The 20,598-nt window shown below is 40.7% G+C and overlaps 1 protein-coding gene across 6 annotated transcripts; it reads right to left on the bottom strand.

Annotated features, from left to right (window-relative positions):
- Window positions 1-795: 795 nt before the first annotated feature.
- Window positions 796-20,267, bottom strand: igsf5b (immunoglobulin superfamily, member 5b). Of its 6 annotated transcripts, none has more exons than XM_053422862.1 (11): window positions 20,077-20,267; window positions 18,436-18,524; window positions 15,862-16,176; window positions 11,446-11,573; window positions 10,094-10,259; window positions 8,655-8,786; window positions 5,025-5,049; window positions 2,881-2,969; window positions 2,686-2,715; window positions 2,394-2,458; window positions 796-1,176 (listed from the first exon to the last, which is right to left on the bottom strand). In XM_053422862.1, the coding sequence occupies exons 2-11, from the start codon at window positions 18,491-18,493 to the stop codon at window positions 1,066-1,068; spliced, it is 1,119 nt and encodes a 372-aa protein (XP_053278837.1). In that variant the 5' UTR covers window positions 18,494-18,524; window positions 20,077-20,267; the 3' UTR covers window positions 796-1,065. The 6 variants fall into 6 exon arrangements, with proteins under 6 accessions (XP_053278837.1, XP_053278836.1, XP_053278835.1 ...); XM_053422861.1 differs by having other exon boundaries at window positions 18,436-18,501; window positions 20,076-20,266; XM_053422860.1 differs by having other exon boundaries at window positions 15,862-16,179; window positions 20,077-20,265.
- Window positions 20,268-20,598: the final 331 nt, after the last annotated feature.

Genomic DNA, 20,598 nt, shown 5'->3' with positions numbered 1-20,598 from the left:
TGCACCGCTGGTCACACAGAGTTAATGTGCACTCCAGCCTTTCCCACTGATGCTGCCTTGTATAACCATTTCCTTTCCATGCCTGTGGAAATTAATTGAGTTTGAGATGACACCACATAGGAAATGGAAAAAGAGTCACATAAGCTGCACTGAAACCCGGATTAGAACAAAATGATGGAACAGGCTACAGAACTCCAGCATGGTAAGGTGTTGTTGGAGGAGATTCAAGATATTCTTCTTGTTCAGTCTGTGGTGGACAGAGGGATCATTTGTTTATCATGGAAATACCTATCAAACCTCGATAGTAAGTAGTACGTAGGGAGACACTAGTAATGTCAACAAAGTCTCTCAAACGTCGACACATCAATCAACATAAAACAGCCCAATCCCATTCCCCTTATTGCAGCTATGTATGATATGATGTCCAGGTAATAACTGAAAAGGATCTGAGAGTGTCGTCCATAACAGAAGGTTTTAAAACAGTTAAATGATAAGATTCTTTATAGAAAACAAAAATGTATCTCAGTAGAGTCCACATCTCCGCTTAGGTCCAGCTGTCCCCTTATGAAACCACATTTAAATTCACTAGATTCAGATTTTTATTTGAATATGCACCAAATTGGACGCACTCATAAATAATCAGTCCTGAGAAATCAACGGAAATGTTAAAAAATGCACAATGTTAAAGGAAGTGAAAAACATTTCCTGGTCCCAAAATTGACATATTCTAAATATTCACATGCAGAATCTGTTTATAAAGATTATATATGATGTGATAAAAAAAAGCTAACAAAATAGACAAACAAAAAACATTTATTGAAAATACTATGTTATGCAGTCACAAACAATTTACATTTTTGAGAATTCACTGGAAAATACCAAAGATTTAGCTGCATTAAATCTGTATGCTGAATTCATAAAGTTATTTTAACATTAGCCTCTAGCTTTACAAAAAGTATAACCATAAAAACACTGGTGAGTTGTCCAGTTGTGAATATAATACATCTTAATCAAAAAATGCTGTTTTCATCGACACCATATTTATTACATCATAATAAACTACATTCAAACTGTGGTAATCCTCCTGACGTTCACAGGGTTTTCCTCAGACGTACTCGCCTGGCCTTGGTTCTCACTGTGCAGAGACGGGTTGCTGGAGTGCACGACATCAGGGACCTGTAGAACATCATTACATTTAATTCTCAAGAACACAGTCACTGGAGAAAGCTGCAAACTTAAGAGGCGTGGTTCTTCCTTGTCTGTTGAATCAATGTTGATCCATCAATTTACAAACGGGAAAGACCATCTCTAGTCGGTTTGCCTGTTACGAGCTACTGTAGAAACATGGTGGAGCACTATGGTGTCCGCGGTGGCAAGACCCACTGCACACTATGTAAATATATAAGTCTCATTCTAACAATAACACTAGGACTTTTTATTTAAGGTTGTTACACAGTCACTATAACATATTTATGAGAATTATATCCCATTTTCACAAATACATCCATATCATTTCTACACCCTGTCTCTTTACCAACCCAGCCCTGAAAGGTTTGCGTGGTCCTACATTAGTGCAGCAGTGCCTCTGTGGATGTTTCTTTGAATTGTAATTACCAATAAAGTACAATGTGGAAGACAGCTATTCCCTTTAAAGGCCTCGAAGTGTGTGCTCCTCCACCGTCAGTACCTCCCAGATGAGGTAATCATATTGGTTCAATACTCCAGAGACAGTGAATCGGAGCTGAACTTGTGACCTTGTGTCCGAGCGGCTCCACAACACAGTTAATTATGAAAGGAAACTAAATAAGCCGGTCCACAAGAGGGGAGTTTCACCTTTCATTATCAGACACCAGGATATTCCACAAAGGCATCAATACAGTATGATATCCAGAATCAATGTGGCAATCAATTAGTCAATTACAGGTCAGACAAACAGAAATCCCTCAGGCGGATAAATCTCATCAACATTAACATGTCAGGATCATGTGAAGGACATGACAATATTTACAAAGTGCAAAGACACACATTTTTCTCGATTTGTGTCTCAGGCCATTTACCCCCCTTCATCTAGGCCTGCAGATCATCACTACATTCAGATCATGTGCCACAATGATGGCGCTGCCACTCAGAGGACGCATTGGTAAGGGCATCGTGTGGAAATCTACCAATTTGGATTCACACAGCGACGGATGATTTGAATTGTGTGACGTGAGGTCGGCTGAGGTGAGACAGAGCAGCAGTGCAGCTCTCTTATGTTCTCATCAACGTTAGAGGGGCTATAGCAGGAAGTCAATCTGCTGAATGACTGGACGCATTATTCAGCTTGGGTCGACTCCATCAGTCTTTCGCTATTTCTCTATCTCTCTCTCTCTCTCTCTCTCTCTCTGCCTTACCTTGTGAAAACTGGCAAAGTCCATCTTTCTACGAATTTCCATGATTAGCTCATTGTAATCTGCGTCTGCAGGGTGAGAAACAGCAGTTAAGCCTGATCTAACCTTGCAGCCCTTCTGACCATTACAGCCACCTTTGGACTCAAAGTGCACCTCAGCAAAACAGCAAGGATTCAGGCGGGTTTAGATTCAAAATTAGAAATAAATGTAATTTGCATGATTTTGAAACCAGCTGTTTATGTGGTTTGTTGCTGCTTAATTGATTAACTATTTGATAAAAGCCAATTGTAAGTACCTGGCCCACTGGGTTGACGTAATTCGTGATCTGTGAAGTATACAAAATGTTACTACTATGACAAAGCAAGGTGATAACCCACGGATTTAAAAGACCAAACATTTTTGCATGTTTTAAAACATCTACACCATGCAACAGTGTCTTCAACAGTTTTGAAATTGGGTTAACAGAGTGAACTATGTGTTGCTTACTCACCTGTGGGACCCTCATTAGAGTATCCCAGGTTATCCTTCCCCTTGGTCGCCTCAGCAACCAGTTCTCTCCCAACCACCGATTGGATGAACCTGCAAATGCAGAAAGACCGTCCAATGGAGAAGATAACCTTTATATGAGATATGGCAGGGCCACTTAATCTGAGACCGCGTTGTTGTGGCCACAAACATTTCTCCCTCCTCCCACAGCTGCAGTAGATCATTGGACGGCTGCATTGTTGCGAAATGAACCTCATCATCATTTTTCACTGCGTTTTATTAGACCCAACCCAGGAGCTCAACTCTCACTTCAATGTGCTCAATGGAAAAGCTATAAAATGAATTTCAGCTGAATGAGAAATGCTGACAAATACGAAGGAGGGTGTATCTTCTTCTGAAATGAGCTAATGACCAATTTGATCTTAATCACAGTGTGACTAAATGTAATAGCTATTTAATTCATGTAATTTCAAATTGATGTCTTCAGTTTAATCTATAATGAGAAACAATTAAAACACATTCATTCTCAGGAACAAGTTATAAATATTGATTAGGATTCAAACTGAGTCTGAATTTTATATTAGCTTATTTTAAAGGTGTGGTTAACGATTATAATCTAATACACTTTTCCCTCATTTTAACATAAGCCTTCACAGTTGATCTCATAAACTTCTCTTAGACATGCACTGAACTCCACAGATCCTCTGTATTGTTTCTGCAGGAGGTGCATGCATACTACTGTATTATCCCGCCTATAGTGTATTCATATTTATATATATTTATATATTTATCTTGCTCATAGTACATTCATCGTTCTTATATCATACAATACCTCTGAATACTGTAATATTCCATATATTTTTCTTACTGTACAGATTTTATTTATTTACATATTCACTTTAAATATGCAGAATAGTCTGCACTTTTACTGCCTTTTTTGCACTTCTGGTTGAATGCTAAACTGCATCTTTTTGCATATGTACTTGTACTTTGCAATGACAATAAAGTTGAATCTAATCTAATGTGAGAACGCATATGTCCGAGTGAGAGGTGGAGTGTGGGGGTGAATGACACTTAAAATATGCGACAGATGCAAAAAAATACAAAAAATTAAAAGACAACAAATATCTCCCAGTGAAAAAGCAGTGACACAAACAGACGAAGATGTCAAGAGAGTTTGTGTTGATAAGAGCTGACGGCGGTGTCATGGAGCTGTAAAAGTGATCTCTGCAGCAGAGTTAATACATAGCCTCCTGCCTCTACCTGCGACACCCGGCTGCTTCACCTCTGGCCTGAGTAACGTGGAAGATTTGTTGCTGTGGTGAACGCGTTGTCATGACTCTAGTCTCAAGAGTATTGTGGATTTGTTGTTTAGGTTTTATTAAGGACTCTTTTGTCGCTGGTCTTTCCCTGTTTCTCCTTGCTTTTTAGGTTTGCGTTTGGATTTGGGTTCTCCTTGAGTTTTCAGTTTCCTGTTTTATTTTGAAGTTTTGCTCCTTGTGTGTTTCCTACTTTACTTCCTGTCTTTGTCCCGTTTCCTGCCCCTGTGATTGCCTACACCTGTTCCTCATGTTTTTCACCTGTGTCCAATAGCCCCCCCCCCCCCCCCCCCCCCCCCGCCTCCCCTGTGTATACAAGTGTCTGTGCCTCCCTTTGTCTGTGTCAGTTCGTTCTGTTGTGTTTTGTTGTAGCAGGTGAACCCAAAAATGCAGAGCAAAAGGGTAGTAATCCAAAAGGTGCCCTTTAACGTAAGGCAAAGTTCTTGCAGAGAAAAAAACTAAATAAAAAATCCATAAACTCAAAAAGGCCAACAGCAAAAACAAGGAAAACACTATAGGAGACACTAGGAAGAGAGAAGGGGACTGATGGAGGAGAAATAACGACAGGGTGGTGAGATGGCCATAAAAGTCGAGGAACTAAAACTCTGTCATCCATAATAAACCCCAAACAACAAATCCAAAATACTCTTTATAAAAGAGGGGAAAGTCTAGGTCTTGATTCCAGAGTCTAGACACTCGTCTGTTCAGAGAACCTCCCGTTTCCAATTCTCCCAATTTCATATCTGAAAACAGCTACAGTAAAGTTTTTTATTGTTTCAAAAAACCCATAAAGCAAAACAAGTAGAAGAAAAAGTTTTTTCAATCTCACCATGCAGGATCCTTTGCGCTTGGATCTGAAAGGTAAAAAGAAAATGAGGCATTAAGTTTCCAGAACTATTATGACCCATCATCTGCTAACTTTGTTATTCTCATTGCATTGACAACAGAACCATTGTGCTGGCTCACTGCATCAATATAAATGTCCCGCTGTTTATCAGTTTTGGGTTCTGTACTAATATCACAGCCTCCAGTCAGTTTGAAATTCAGCAGTGAAAGCAAGTGCTGAGTGTTGATGAGTTTTGTAACGTGGCTTTGTGGTTGTCTCCGCTAAAGGTCCTCCTGGCCACGGAAAAAACACACACACATAACAGTGGTGCAGATGGTGCTTTCCCCAGGAGAGATACAAACTGCTCCTCACACCGGGGGAGAAACTGCCTTTGTCGTTATCTTTTAAATCCCTGCTGTCATGCCAACCAAAGTCTTTGAGGGTGAATATATTAGATCCCTTCTATTTTTCCAAATTTTTTCAAAGCATACATTATTCCCTATTGAGATGGATTACCCAAAGAAAAGCTCAGTGACTTGGAAGTGAGCCACATCGTCAAACATCCTCATGAAGTTCATTTCTCTTGCTCAGGGGTGTTACATAAGAGCTCGGAGACTGAAGCAAGGAGGGGGATGGAGATGGTATTAGAAGTTGCAGGTACAGACACAAACCTGGCACACCTGCCCTTTGATAATCCCTCAGTGCTAAACCATGACCATGATTTGCAATGGTCCAGAATCAGTCACAGGGATTACACTGACTTTTAAATGTGTGACTCAGGGCCACTTTTTTTGTTATCTCACACAAACAGGCCTCCGCCACCTCCTTCCGCTAGAACAACGGGCCCCTCGGAGATGGCAGTCCAGAAACATCTCTGCACCCTCCTGCTTCCCTGGCCAGACTTTTATTTTACAATGTCACGCCGCCTCCAGAACGTGCTGGGGTATCGACCTCTCTGCTGGGGAACTTGACGAGTGGTCCCTCCACATCACAAATATTCCTCCCAAGTCTGGAGCTCTAAAGGAGCTGCAGTAAAACTGTCTCACGGTGTGGTGAGTTTAAACCTTATTAATGGGTTTATACCATTTCCTGACCCATGACAGACCCGGAGGGCTGTGAAGAAAGAGTTGGTACTGCTTTAGTCACCTCTCAGCTTTAAAAACAAAGTCTCAACATGTTTCTTAAAGGTATAGTTCAACATCTTGGGAATTATGCTCATCTTTTGTGCATAAATCTAAGAATAAAAATGACTGAGATATATATATATTTAAATTAATTAAACCTTTGTTCTCTCAAATGACAAGGGGAGAGAAATTTCACTGGTCGATGAAACCATTAAATTTCTATAGAAGTCTATGAGAAGATGACTCGTACTTCTCACTGGATAGTAAACCTTTTCCCTAAGGAGTTTATAGTCTAAATCGGTTGTTTCAAGTTTTCTTCAATACAGCCTGGGGTTCACTTGGGGTAAATTATGGTCCCATTTAATGTAGGAGATAAAGTGTGGAAATCCATTAAGCTGTGGATACTGTGTGATTGAGCCATCCCATGGGTGTTGTTGTCAAACTCTAGGTGAGGCTTACCCCCCTATCGTCCAAATATGGTCACTTCTGGTTTCAAAAGACAACAAATGGCTCTGGCCAAAATGCAAAAGTCGAGGTTTCAAAATGGCACTTCACGAACCAACGGGTTACATCACAGTGGGTTGCCATTTGGATATAATCAATTCATCAGTCAGCTGTAGAATTTAAGTTTTTGTTACCTTTGGACAGAAGTTTCTTTAAGTCTTTTTGCAAAGCTGAGCTTCTAGCTTATACATTTAGATACATAATTCCCATACCTAGTGGAATTAAAGGCTGTAGATCCAGTATTCAGTGCCATTAGATGTCGTACTGGAACCACCCTCCAGGGGTATGTCCAAACTGTATGTCCATCTCTTGCAAGTGACTAACACCATTTTAGTAAGTCAATACAAATGTATGGGTTAAGGTTAAATTATTTGTATGTGTCAGACCTAATCCTTTTTCTTTCCTCTCCGTTATTGTGCAGATATTGGACAGAGGAGTAAAGGTGTGGTTTAATTGCTCTAATCACATAAATACGACACACATTTTTTACAGCAGTCATGTTTTTCCACATTGTTGTCGGAACAATTACACAACTTCAAAAAATTGGAGGAGCACGTGAATGCACAGTAACAGCAGCATGGTGTGCAGGTGTGTTTGTGTCTGAGAGACGTCGCACCCCGGTCATGTTTACATCCCTACCTATCTTATATGGAGCCATCATGCTTTATAAATGTAGGTAAGGCCAATGGTTTCATAGGGAGGGACTACTGATGGCAGATCACAATACACATAGAGGGTGTGGCTTTATTCTCTGCTCAGGATACCATAACTGCATTTTATCTTGATATTGAAAAATAGTTTTTAGCTGCTAAACTAATGTTTAAAGCCTCATTTATGTATAACTTTTATTCTCCTCATCAAATCTTTGCCAAAAAAGCTGCATGGTGATGTGTTTCAGTGGAGTGTATTTAAACATGCAGACTCATCTGGAAGGAACCTGGTGTGTCAGGAGGACTTATGGTTCCCCATGGTACAACTTCTGTCAGTGTATCAACAATCCTTTTAGCAAACAGGTTGATAGGCTGCTCAAGATCTCATTTCCCTCTAAACAACTGCCAACTCTTCCTCATATTTCAACGTCCTTCCTCAGACTGTCTCACTGATGCGGCTAACAAGCCCTGAGACATAGTCCCTTCTTTCTACAAGGCTGGCTCACTCAAATGACTATTTTAGTGCAGCAATCTTTATTAAATCAAACACCTGCAGTGAAAAAATGTCTGGACTCACTCTGGTGGAACAACTGTCAGCGTATTGTGTTAGTATTTCATTTATTTCATATTATTTGAAAGCACAAGAGCATAAACGTCAAACTAGATGATTCTAACAACACCGAATAAGAAAAAAAAAAATATTAGTAATATCGGATTTTATTTAAAATCTTTTATGATTTATTGTTTTCTTTCTTATTTTTGTTTGCGTGTGTGTGTGTGTGTGTGTGTTGCTTATGTATGCTTGCAAGAACATTGTTAAGCTCTTCAATCCTTTTGTGTCTGACTGTGTGTATGCTCTGAGAGAAATCAGACTGCATGAAAAGAAACCCTGCACTGCAGCACTGCCGCAATCGTCTTAATTAATATGTTACCGCTATTTCCAAAAATACAGTGAGTTACTGTAAATGCAGTCTACCCACAATTACATGCAATTTGTGTTTTTTAACTCTAAAAATACTGCAAAGATTAACAGTGTGCCTTGTTGTTCATGGAGAAAATTATTCCTTCCTGTCTTGACTAGTCGCACACACACATACCACCGTAACCTCTTTGCTGCTTCTCTTTCCAGAGAAGTAACGCTTTCTGCTGACAACTAATGTTCCGCCTTTGTCAGAAAAAATATAACGTGCCCTTGGTGAAGGCCAGTTCGGGGGGCGGGGGGCATTGCCGAGTCACAGCATGAAACCACCCATCTTCTTCATTATACTTTAACCACAGTTTCTTTACAGGAAAGATGTAGGGGGAGGTGACATTCAATTTACCTGCAGCAATTTAAGGAAGAGAAAAGTGCCTACTTGCTTGTCTCCTCTGTCTGTAGCAGAGGACAATGCAGATGCCGAGCAGGAGGAGCAGCAGAAGAGCAGAGAGGGAGGCAGTCGCTGCCAGCAGGAGCGTGCAGTCTTCATCTTCCTGCACCACCTCTGCAACTGAGGAGGGGAGGTCACGTCAGTGTTGTGGTGAAAGAAATGCTGAAGCTAGTGTTGTTACTTTGCAATTCAATTACAGATTTGCAGACAGGGTGTAAAGAAAGCTGCGTTTTAATATCCTGTTTTAATTTGCAGTGGCGGGCAAAAGAGAGAAACAGTTCTGTCGCGTGTAGTCGAAGAAAATGTTACAGTGACGGCTACAACTGGAATATTATGTTTTTATTTTACAAGCAGTGCAAACTCATGGAGTGTCGATCTTCCACTTGCTATTCCTCTCTGCTCTACAATAATAACACTGAGTGATGATTCACCAGCTTCCCCAAAATAAGGAGGGAACAAAACGAAACACAAAGGGAAACATGCAAGAGAAGGAAACACATAGAAATGAATAGAGAGAGAACTGAAACAGGAAAGAACAAAGCAGTGACTGGAAGCTGTTACTGTGCATGTAGTCATCTTAGGTAAACGTACAGTATGTAACTTTGGCCACTAGGGGTCTTTCAATCAAACAAGTGTAAGAGTGACTGCCGACTTTTACAATGGCCATGGTTCCTGAAAACAGTCAAACAAATCTGTGTATATAGTTTTTTAAGACTGAAGGGACTACAAATCCTATGACCCATCATGAATGATCACTTTCAGTGCGCCTCTTCTAGAATTCAATCTATTATCTTGTTAATGTAGTGTTGCAATATATTGTTATTTGTGCCAAGTATGTACACATTGTTTCATATATTGTAGTAGTGACACAATCTTATGAATCAAAACCTCTATTCAGCACATGAATTGGTTATTTACTTCTGCAACGTCAATGTTTCTGTAACAAAAGACCAAATTTGATGACTCGTGGAGCAGCATGAGGTCACCACCATTGCCAATAATCTACCTGATGTGACTTCATAAGGTAGATTATCATGTTCACGGATGAATGAATGCATCGAATTTTTATTCACGTTACACACAGCAAACAGCAATGTAGAATTGTGATCCATTACCAGTGATCAATACAAACAGTGGAAGGAAAAAACAAAGGACTGGCTAACTTGTTAACAGTTTGTTTGTCCTTCGTCATACGTCGTTTGAGCTGGAAGTTATTGCAGCTATGGACAAAACCACAGGTAAAGCAAGTGTGACGCAATTAAAAGGCAACCGAAGCGAAACATCCCATTACCTTGAATAAAATTGGGGATTTCTCTGAGTTTGAACATAATGGATAATGTACATAAGTCAAAGACATTTTATTATGAAGAATTGTTATATATTCTCCTTAATGTGAAACATGGTGAAATACAGTGTTCAAGTCTCACCCACTGTCAGACGGACGCCGCTCTTCAGTGGCGTGGTGAGGGCAGACACGAAGACCAGACAATCCACTACAGAGCTCTTTGCCGCCATCACACTGAGGTTGCTGCTCACAGTGAAGAGGCCCTTCCCCGACTCTTCACTGCTGATGTTGTATTCACCCTGGCTCACCTGCACACCATCCCCCACAGAGAGAGGAGCATTATGATTTGCTGTTTATTCCAATCAGGATGTCTGCTCCCACTGACCAGAGTTATCCTGTAACTACACCACACACAACTATTCATCTAACAGGACAGATGATGCAGGGCTGGTGTGTTTCTCTCTAACATATTTCCTTAAAGGTCCAGTTTGTATGATTTAGGTGAAAGGGATCTATTGGCACTTCTGTCACTAGTGTGTTTCATCTCAATTATACAAATCGTTGTTTTCTTCACCCGAGAATGGGCCCTTTATATTTAAATACTTCATATTTACATCGGGGTCGGGTCCTCTCTACGGAGGCCGCCATGTTTTTACAGTCATCAAAACTGAACAAACTAAACACCTCAGGAATATATATGACAGCTGAAGACTACAGGTAGGTGGAGGTGAGGGGTATTCAGCTGCATCATGCAACTTCACCACTAGATGTCCCTAAATTCTACTCACTGAACATTTAAGTTGTTAAAGAGAAGTTAAAGGAAATTCAGCTCTGCTGAGGGGGGGGCAGTATCACTCCCTCTCTGTTCAGAGGCGGGTCAGGGTATCCTACTAAATGACAAGATGAAGTTCACACTATAATTTTTTAGATTAACAATTTTATAATTCATTGACTTTGTTGTTGCCAGAGTCTTTCTGAATTGTAATGCAGATAGATAATCTTCTGCCATAAAAGTAAGGTGAGCGTTTGAGCTAGAATCGTTCTTGACCCACTATTTTATTCAAAATTCTCTAAAAGCAGTGCATGCATCACTATGACAAACTGACTGTTTCCAGGAAGAGAATTCAGGCCACCTCCTCAAAATAGAAAGTGAAGGGGTAAAAAGTTGAAAGAAGCTTGGAATCGAAATTGTCCCTTACAGGTCATTGAAAAAAAAATCATTTGACGATAAAAGATGTAACCAATTGCAATTTAAAAAAACTTTACTGGAGTAAGATGCAGTTAACGCACAGATACAGACATAAACATGTAAATTCAGTTATGATTTATGCAGCTAGAATTCACTGTATTGTCTCAAAGGGGTTTTTACAATATTTTCAGCATATTTCATACTCAATCCTCAGACCTGCAGTTTAAAAAAAATTATATTACATGAATAAAGAATATGATCCATTTCAACATAGAGCAGATAATGATGTGCAGTCACGTAGTTACCTTCTTGTCATTCACCAGCCAGTACAGACTGGGTACAGGATACCATCCTGCTGCTCGGCATTCAAATATCACTGACTTCCCCTTGAAAGCCAACTTGTCGTCCCCCGAGACTTGGACGATGCCCTTTTCTGCAAGCAGAAGAAAATACATTAACAAACTGGAATTTTTTGCTCTTCATATTTTTAAGTGCCTGCATGTGAAGGTTAATCATGCCCGTATATTCCTCTAGATGCATGTGTGTACATTTAACAGATTTTTCTCAACAGTCACCTTTTGAAATTCATGTAGCTGCATGTATGTGTATCTCTCTGTTGCCTGGTGAATAATTTTCTTGATCCCCCTTCATTTTCCTCCCTGGCACCAAATAAGCTACTTAAGGCCCCTGAGAGATACAGTATCTCATCTGTGAGGTCTATTGTCTGGCAGACTGAAAGCTGGTGGAGGCAACAGACAATTGCTTTCGACAGGAAGATAATTACAGGAGCTTCACCGCTTTGTCTAAGCGAGGGACATGCCAGTGTTGATTTAGATTCAAATCCTCAGACGTTTTGTGCACATTATTGGCCGTCCCTTTTCTCCAGCTGCCTTTTATTTAATGCCTGATTTGGTGTCATAAACATTGTCCCGTCCAAGTCTTAACAGCGCCCGGTTCTGATTGTGGACTCCAGCTGCTCTCTGAGAATCTCGGCACCGGCGGGTGAAGGTTGGCGAAGAACCAGCAGCCTTATTTGCACTGATTGGGGGGGCAGCTCATGGCTGATGAATACATCTGAATAGGAAATGAACGCCAGCTCTTCCTCCCAAAGCTCCACTCTAAGTGATCTGAGTTTTCACTAGGGTTGTTAATTACTGTAGGGGAAACTCTTCGGGCTGCACTGGCGAGCTGTGTGAAGCGGGGAATCCCCAGTTTACTCTGATTTCAGGGATTTTCCAGTCGGGGTCTTTAATGGGGAAATTGCAGGCAGCTTTAAAAGGTATAGTTAGTGATTCTGGGAACAACTGTTGAGGCTTGAAAACAAATAAACTCCAAATGCTGCTTCAGAAGGTGGCAAACCACTTATCTCATAAGTTGCAATTAGCCACCACAGACATTAGCATTATATGTCAACAATATGCGAACTCTGTATTTACACCAAATACAAATTCAATGACCAGAATTCAACCAGAACAGCTTGTGCATGTCTGTCCTTGAAAAGACAGTCAGACCATGATGTACCATCACAGCTGCACCACCGGTGTTAATGGCTGCTTCCTTCTCAAACAATGTTATGTACCAGTGCGTGGTCGCAGCAGCCCACAGCGCCATCCAGAGGCAACTCCTTGTCATCTCTCCACCCCTTAAACACGAATCTTGACCCTTCTGTTATCTTTGTTGGGTTAGCTGTAGTTCCGTGACGACTCAGTACTTAGAATTTGGAGAAATACTCTGACAATCAGTGCAGAGATAAGACTGGACTAGTGTGTGTCCGCATGCATCTTGTGTTGTATGAGAGTATATAACATGCACTTTATGTGTGGTTGCAGATTTATTCCAATTGGGATGTGGGGCACAATTCCTCTACAATTACCACATCCATGTTCACTGTTATCTGATTTATAAGGCATCTGGTCATCCTCAGATAAAGTAAAAAGGCTTGCGAGCACATATTGATTCGTCAAAGTGAAAGGATTGTGCGTTTGTGAGTGAGCGAGAGACATAAGCATGAAGGAGGGGGCAGTGACGTTCATATTTACAGCATCTTCATATTGGACAATTAAAGCAGGGAGTGTGGATGATGGCATCAAGAGTCAACCAGCCCTGTGTGGATTTGTGGCCCTGTCCCAACAGTATATTTGAGGCTGCAGTGCACAAATCACAGGCAGAGTTGCTGACTGTTAACCGGCCATGCCAGGTCGACGATTAATTCAAAGGCTGTGTCAGGCCATGTGATCCTCTGCATCCAGACTGGAGGGCCTGATTCACCATACACTCCTGTTAATGGCTGCATATGTCAGAGGGGATTTGTGGAGCTGGCAGCAATGAGGGCTCTCGCAGTAATATATTGGAGGCGAAGGATCATTGGTTTTTGTCCCCCCCCCCCCCCCCCCCCCCCCACCTTGCTTTTTGCAGAGTGAATGTTTCCAGGCCGATCTTGTTTTTAGCTGAGCGCTCAGTTTGGTTTGTACACACTGTTATTTGACTTCTTAAAAAGTTGTCTTAAAACGCCACCCATACATTTTTCAAAATATATTTAGTTTGCTGGAACAACCCAAAGAATTAGGACTCAAAGATCTAATTTGAAACCTTTAACTTGAATTATACCATAGGTGGTTTTTAAATTACATATTGAATTTGTTTGAACTTGTTCTGTTATAAGTTTAGGGAATGAATGAAAAGTTTGTGATAATAACATTCAATCACGGATATCTGTAAAGAGCTACATTCTTTGTCTCTTAAAACAGGTATATTGATCTTTGGGACTGTTCAGAGTTTCTATTTTTAAATTGACTCGCCAGTGAAGAAAAATCAGACATCCTTCCCTTCAGCAAAAATTTGAACTGTATAGCATGAAAACGTATTGGTCTCTCATTCACCTAACTGACACACCAATTATCAGATTAAACCAATAAATTGGGAATAAAACAATGGAAAAATAATGCGTTTCACTGCAGAATTTTGAAATTAATAATTTACATAAAGTTGTTTAATCTTGAAATAAAGCTGAGGTAATATATGTATAATAAAATGTATTAAAAATAAACTTCTTTAAACGTATTGTTTTTTCACTTTATTCTAATTATGATCATTTACAGTTTTTGTTTTGCAGTCTGCTGTCAGTCCATTTCTATCTGGAGTACCTGGAGTTGACCCACAGATTCAGGAAGAACATGCAATCTCCACACAGAAAGGCTAGAGTTCAAACCAACAACCCTCATGCTGTGAGGTGACCATGGCCACATTAAATGCAGAAATGTATTTTTCTTTGATAATCCCTGTGAGGGAAATGCAGACCTTAACATGCTGGTTCACACTGCAGTGCATTCAGAGCGGATTCTGTAAATCTTGCTGCCTGCTCCAGAACTTTTGACTTCAACCCTTTCCAGCTGGTAAGTATAATTGGATTGGAATTGGACTGATAAGTGTTGGTCCATTCAATTCACCACCTCCCACGATATCATTAACAATGTCACAAGAACCACCAAACATGCCGGGGTAACTGGGTTCCACCACGCAGACCGAAATGATTTCCCAGCCTACACACTTGTATTGATCTCTCAGGTACCAATGCACCAGTTATTACCGCAAACTGAAAACTTTTATTCTATTAACTCCACTCTGCAAACCATCTAAAGCACTAAATTAAGACGTGTCCCTTAAATCCACAACAATATGATGTCTTTTTTGTGCTCTTTGTTGTTTTTAGTGGAGACAGCAGTGTGTGGGTGTGCAGCATCAGAGCTGCTACACAACCATTGCTTCGTCCCTTCGATTACCTCCCTTTCGAACATGAACAGTTTATTTCTGCACTTTCTCACACTGCAATGGTTTTCAAGAGATGTGCCATCTGCTGAGTTTCCTCCCAGTGTGTGTGCATGCCTGTACGTATATCTTTGTGAGGACCATGTTGAGCCTATAGACCTTATGGAGAGAGTAGATATTGGGAGAGGGAGGACATTTTGTCCGTTCCTCACTTTTTCAAGGAGCTGATCGAGGGTTCTATGTGCAGCGCCTTTTCTATCACAGGCCATTCATACACTGTTGGAGCAGCCATCAGGGGCAATTAAAGGCTTAGTATCTTGCCCAAGGAAACTTCGGAATGCAAAATGGACGAGCTGTCTATCAAACCACTGACTTTCTGGTTAATGGATGACCCTATCTACCACCTGTGTCACAGCTGCCCCTTAATTTGTAGTTGTGGTGTTTAATGTTATGGTAAGGTACAAGGGAATGCATTATGCCAAAGAGTGTCCTCATTAAGAAAGGAGAAGGAGTGTGTGTGTGTGTGTGTGTGTGTGTGTGTGTGTGTGTGTGTGTGTGTGTGTGTGTGTGTGTGTGTGTGTGTGTGTGTGTGTGTGTGTGTGTGTGTGTGTGTGTGTGTTTGTGTGTGTGTGTAGATGATCACTCAAAGCAGTTTATAGTACAGCTCTGTCATTCACCCGTTCACAGACACATTCATAGATGTGCTGTACTTTCTCTATCACACATCACCCACACACAGCCGGGACAGCTGTCAGGGGTAATTTGGGGTTCAGTATCTTGTCGAAGGACACTTCGGCAGGTGGAACGGATCGAACTGCCAACCCTCTGGTTAATGGACGACCCATTGTACCGCCTGAGCCACAGCCGCGTGTGTGTGTGAGAATAAATCACACAGATGCACTTAATAACTCCGACGACGTTCTCTCACACAAACACGTACACACAAACACACAGACCTTGTACGAACAGGTTTGCTGATTTCCTGTCGATGCCCTGAAGGTCACAGGTCACTTGTCCCTGGTTGTACCTCTCTGTGCTGTTCAGGACAAACACCCAGCTGTCTCCCTGGGAGCCGGGGACTTTCTCAGCTGTCACATTAGTGATGGGGGACGGCAGGATACCGTACAACTTTGAGATGGTGACCGCCGATGTTCCGTTCAGCAGCCACACCATCACGGTCCACTTGGTGTTGGAGGCGCTGCAGGTAAACCGAGCCTCCTCCCCTCGCAGGACAGTCAGTGTGTCTGGGTACAGCTTCATCTGAGCTCCAGCTGCTGAAGGTCCAAACACAAACAGAAATAAACCACGCTAACTTTGGTCCAGTCAATGTGATGCTGGGTCTGAGAACAGATCGCATCACCAGCACACCACTTATGAACAGTAGAACCTTCAAAGGAACAGCAAGACATTTCTCCCTGAGAATTAGATGAGACCACCTCATGTTACTTTGCCTGAGGAAATACTGGCTGAGTCAGTAGCTTCCTTTGAATTAAAGCTTCAAATGTTCTTTTATCGTACCACATTCTCGGATTTACCTCATTATAGTTTTTCATTTTTGCAACGGGTGGTCATAAATTGAGTTTCTGTCAGTGTTTAAGTGTTACTTCTCTGTAATTTAATAATTTTATTTTGAAAAGCGCTATAAAGATATTATTATTATTATCTGTTTGGTAAATATGAAGCAACAGCTAGCTGCCAGTTAGCTTAGCATAACAATCTAGCTCTTTCTAAAGGTAAAGCCATCTAAACCTAATTAACATGTTACATTTTCTCAAATTTATACGAAGCAAAAGTGGGAAACAAAAAGGTTGTGGTGCTATTGGAGGTTATGTGCATCACCACGAGGTTGCCTAGCAACAATATGCTTTATAACTCAAAGCATTATAAAGCAATCACAATTAAGAGGTTGGATAAACAAAATGCAAACAATAGTATGTTATTTCACGACTAATCACATTCACAGAAAATATTGAACTATTTTGCAATGCAAATGGTCTCCTTTCAAATAATAAGTAGGTAAAAACTACCGTACAGATTTTTGCTGTAGAGGGGTGGGAAATAACCAAGGGTTAATCCCATTCAATTTTGGTGCAGATTTAAACTGTCACATTCTTTATAGTTGCAAGATAATGTGTTTTTCCAAATTTTCTTTAATTTCTAAATGAATAATTTATTGATCTTGATGATGAGCCAAATCTCGGCCATGTGAATTTAGATTCAGGTTTCATTGAGGGACTGTGTGGCCTTTGTGGAGGTATGAACTCTCGGAGTTCCATTCAAATTTGTATTATTTTGGAAGAGACTTTGCCTGCAAGGTGAATTGAAAGCATAAATTATCGAGGAGAGTCAGTGACCAGTAGTCGATCCACTCAGTTTGTTCCGGGCCCCGGACAAACTGAAGAATTCAGTGATGTTGTTTTATTCATCGCTTCATGAGCCAAATGAGGGTGAAAAATTCAGAGGAGGATGTGGGCCCCTTGTCTGATGTAGAAATCTGAGTCTTGCCAGAGGATCAAGTGCGTGTCACTTATAGAGAACCTTGTCAGCACAATCAAGACATGGAGAGCAAGTAGTAAGAGCTCAGAGATAAATTAAAGAGGGCTGAAAGGGATGAAGAGACAAATGAAAGAGAACGACAGCATCACTCCCTACCCGTCTGTTTCTAAAAGCTGTTGTCAAGATGGCTGATTGGCTGAACGGGATGAATGAGGGTAAACAAGATTTCAAGTTTGAAGTTTTAAGAGTCAAAATTAAGGTAACAGTAAAATGAAAAGTGTTGGATGAGACGGACAGATCAGCTCAGCAATGCAATGAGCGCAATGAGAATAAATTGTTAGCTAGAGAGAGAAGATTTTTATTAACAGTAACCTACAGACATCTATAAAGATACAATGGTCGCATGGTAGGGGCTAAAATAATCGATTAGGAGAGATTCATTCATTGTATACACTAACATACACACACACAGATGCACACATCCTCAATTACAATCTTTCAAGTCTGTTTGTTTTTCTGTTGCAGAAAATATGAAGGAGATATGGAATTAGCATTAATGGTGAACTGTGAAATAAGACATAACATGTTCATGCCGCTTGTTTGTGGCATGATAACTGTGTTACCTTCTACAGCCAGCCGTGCAGACTCATAAATGTTGCATATGTTTAGGAAATCAGGTCTGAGAAATATGTAGGCCGGCGCAAAGAGCTATTTCTTTTCATCCCAATCGAAGAAAGGCCGACTAACGAGCAGCATTTGTGCAAGATGCTTTTAGGACCATGAACCAGTAAAAGCGGAGTCACATACACACTGGTAAAACCGTATCTTATAAGTCTATTAACTGAATAGGCAGCCATTTTGGAGCAGATGAATTGTTTAGTTCAGATTGATTGTCTGTGGGTTTAATCTGAAGGGTTCCAACATTAAACACACCACAGCAGTGAATAAAGCTGTTAACACACACAGATTCCTGTCCCCTGTGATACATCAGCCTCCATGGAAGCTGCTGTGTTCCTCATGAGCTGAACTCTCACCTTGAATCCCGCAGGAAAGTAGCAGCACCCACAGAGGAAGCACCATCATGCCACGCATGGAGGGCCCTGAAATGAAAAGTTAGTGAATCATTACCTCTGCCAACGAGTTAATGTTTTCATTGGCATTTGTTCAAGGGATGGCAAGATTACTCAAAAGCTACCTAACCAATTTACACACAATTTTGTGGAAGGGTGGAGTGAAGGGCCCGCTGAAGTTTGGAGTGGATCTGGATAAACAGGCTGACGTTTTTTTCACTTTCTTTAACATGACGAGATAGGATGTTCGCCTTGTTGGAGGTATGTGCTCTCTGCGTGACTTTGTAGTTCCGAGGACCATAGTTGATCATAATCTCAGGTCTTTAGCCATGCTAGTCACACGGATCCATGACAGTGTCAGTCCGTTGGTTCACTCCAGACTTTAATATCTTAATAACTATTGGACACACTGCCACTAAATGTGATGCAGGTGCCAGTATTGTCATTAGGATATGCCTTCAAGGCTTTGGTGATCCCCTTAGCTGCTCTCATTCAAAGTTTTTTCTTATGCTGGGAAACACCTCAACATGTAGAGGAGGGACTGGCTGAAAAGTGTATTCAGGCATTAGTGTTTCTCAAAGGATAAATATGACTGATTCAGTCAAAGCTTAGATTTTCCCTGTGGAGCCAGAATCAGGATTACATTTGAGGTTTTAATTAAAATGTCTCAAGAACAGCTAATGGATCCTTTCAGTGAAATAAAATTCTCATTGATTACAAACATTCTAAAACACAGCCAAATTCTGGGTTTACCCAAATAAAATAATGATCCTCACAATTTCAATAGGGTCTGTGAGTGCCTTTCAGTGCTCAGGCCCTAATTATTCTGGTGATGTTTTCACTAGTGTGTTTCATCTTAAATGAACTAATTGTTGTTTTCTTTACCCTAGAATGGGCCTTTTATATTTAAATACTTAATATTTACATCAGGGGTCCTCCCTACAGAGGACAGTTTTTTTTTTTTACAGTAGCTCAGACTGGACAAACTAAACAGCTGTTGAGTTTATGAAGGTCACCACAGGTTCTCTTTCATGTTTGTAAGGGGAGGGTGAAGTGAGGAGTGTTCAGCTCCAACATGACACTTCACCAGTACAATGCAATCGCAATGACGTCGTTTTATTCAATTCAATTCTATTCTATTCTATTGAATGCACAATACTCTCGGATCACTAACACACAGAGGATATTTCTATATTGTCAAAGTGCAAGGAAGTCAAAACAGCAGGAACGTGACTACATTTTCCTGATCTTGAGAGAACTCTAGTACCGTGACTTTTTACAAGCTGGATCTGTTCAGTGGATTTCTGGGGCAGACAAGGTAATTAAGTCAATTTAAGAATTACAATGTTCCCATTGGCTATAAACAAACAGCTTTCGTATCCTTGAATATTAACAAAACAACTCCTAAGCTTTCTTTGTTGTATGGAAAGAGAAGGAAAAAAGTTTTACATATTAACCTAGTATTTTCTCTCATTTATGAAATAAAAACACTAGTTTAACCAGTAAAATTACTATAAAAAGCAGCATCTCTTGAATATAACTGAAGTTCATCTTACATTTAAAATGAAAGACATTAGTATTATCTATGTGTGTGTGTGACTCACCTCAGTCCAATGTGTGTCTGGATGAGCAGCTAGCGTCGCACACAGTGGCTTCATGTCAACAGTGCTGCTTCTTCCTCATGGTGCTCTGCCATGTCGCCCAAATACAGTCCCGTTAAATATTAGCAGAGTCGGAGAAGGGAACTTTGTCCTCTGCAGATGTATAAGTACACAGAGTGACTCACACTGCAAACAATGCCCCCTGTAAGTCCCCCAGTTCCCAGGGGCCCTGAGACCAGGCCCCCACTCTCTTCACATTAAAGCATTCAGACACACTGAATGATGTATGATTGAAACAAATACGACAGGTTTGGTAATTCAAATGATTATTAGAAAACCTTTGGCAATTTGTATTTTAGAGGGGGAAAACATCATTTTTACCCTCTTGAGAGTAAGGGCCAGGTCCATTGCTGGCAAAAGTATGTTTTGCTTTTGATACTTTAATATTAGATGTAGCTGTTAATACTTTATACTTTTAAGTAAAGAGTATTTCTGTATCAGTTCTCTTTTCAGCTCTCCAAACCTT

Source organism: Pleuronectes platessa, chromosome 5, assembly GCF_947347685.1.
Source record: "Pleuronectes platessa chromosome 5, fPlePla1.1, whole genome shotgun sequence".
Taxonomy (NCBI): Eukaryota; Metazoa; Chordata; class Actinopteri; order Pleuronectiformes; family Pleuronectidae; genus Pleuronectes; species Pleuronectes platessa.
Note: the sequence above shows the minus strand (reverse complement) of the source record. Positions and strands in the feature narration are given on the sequence as shown.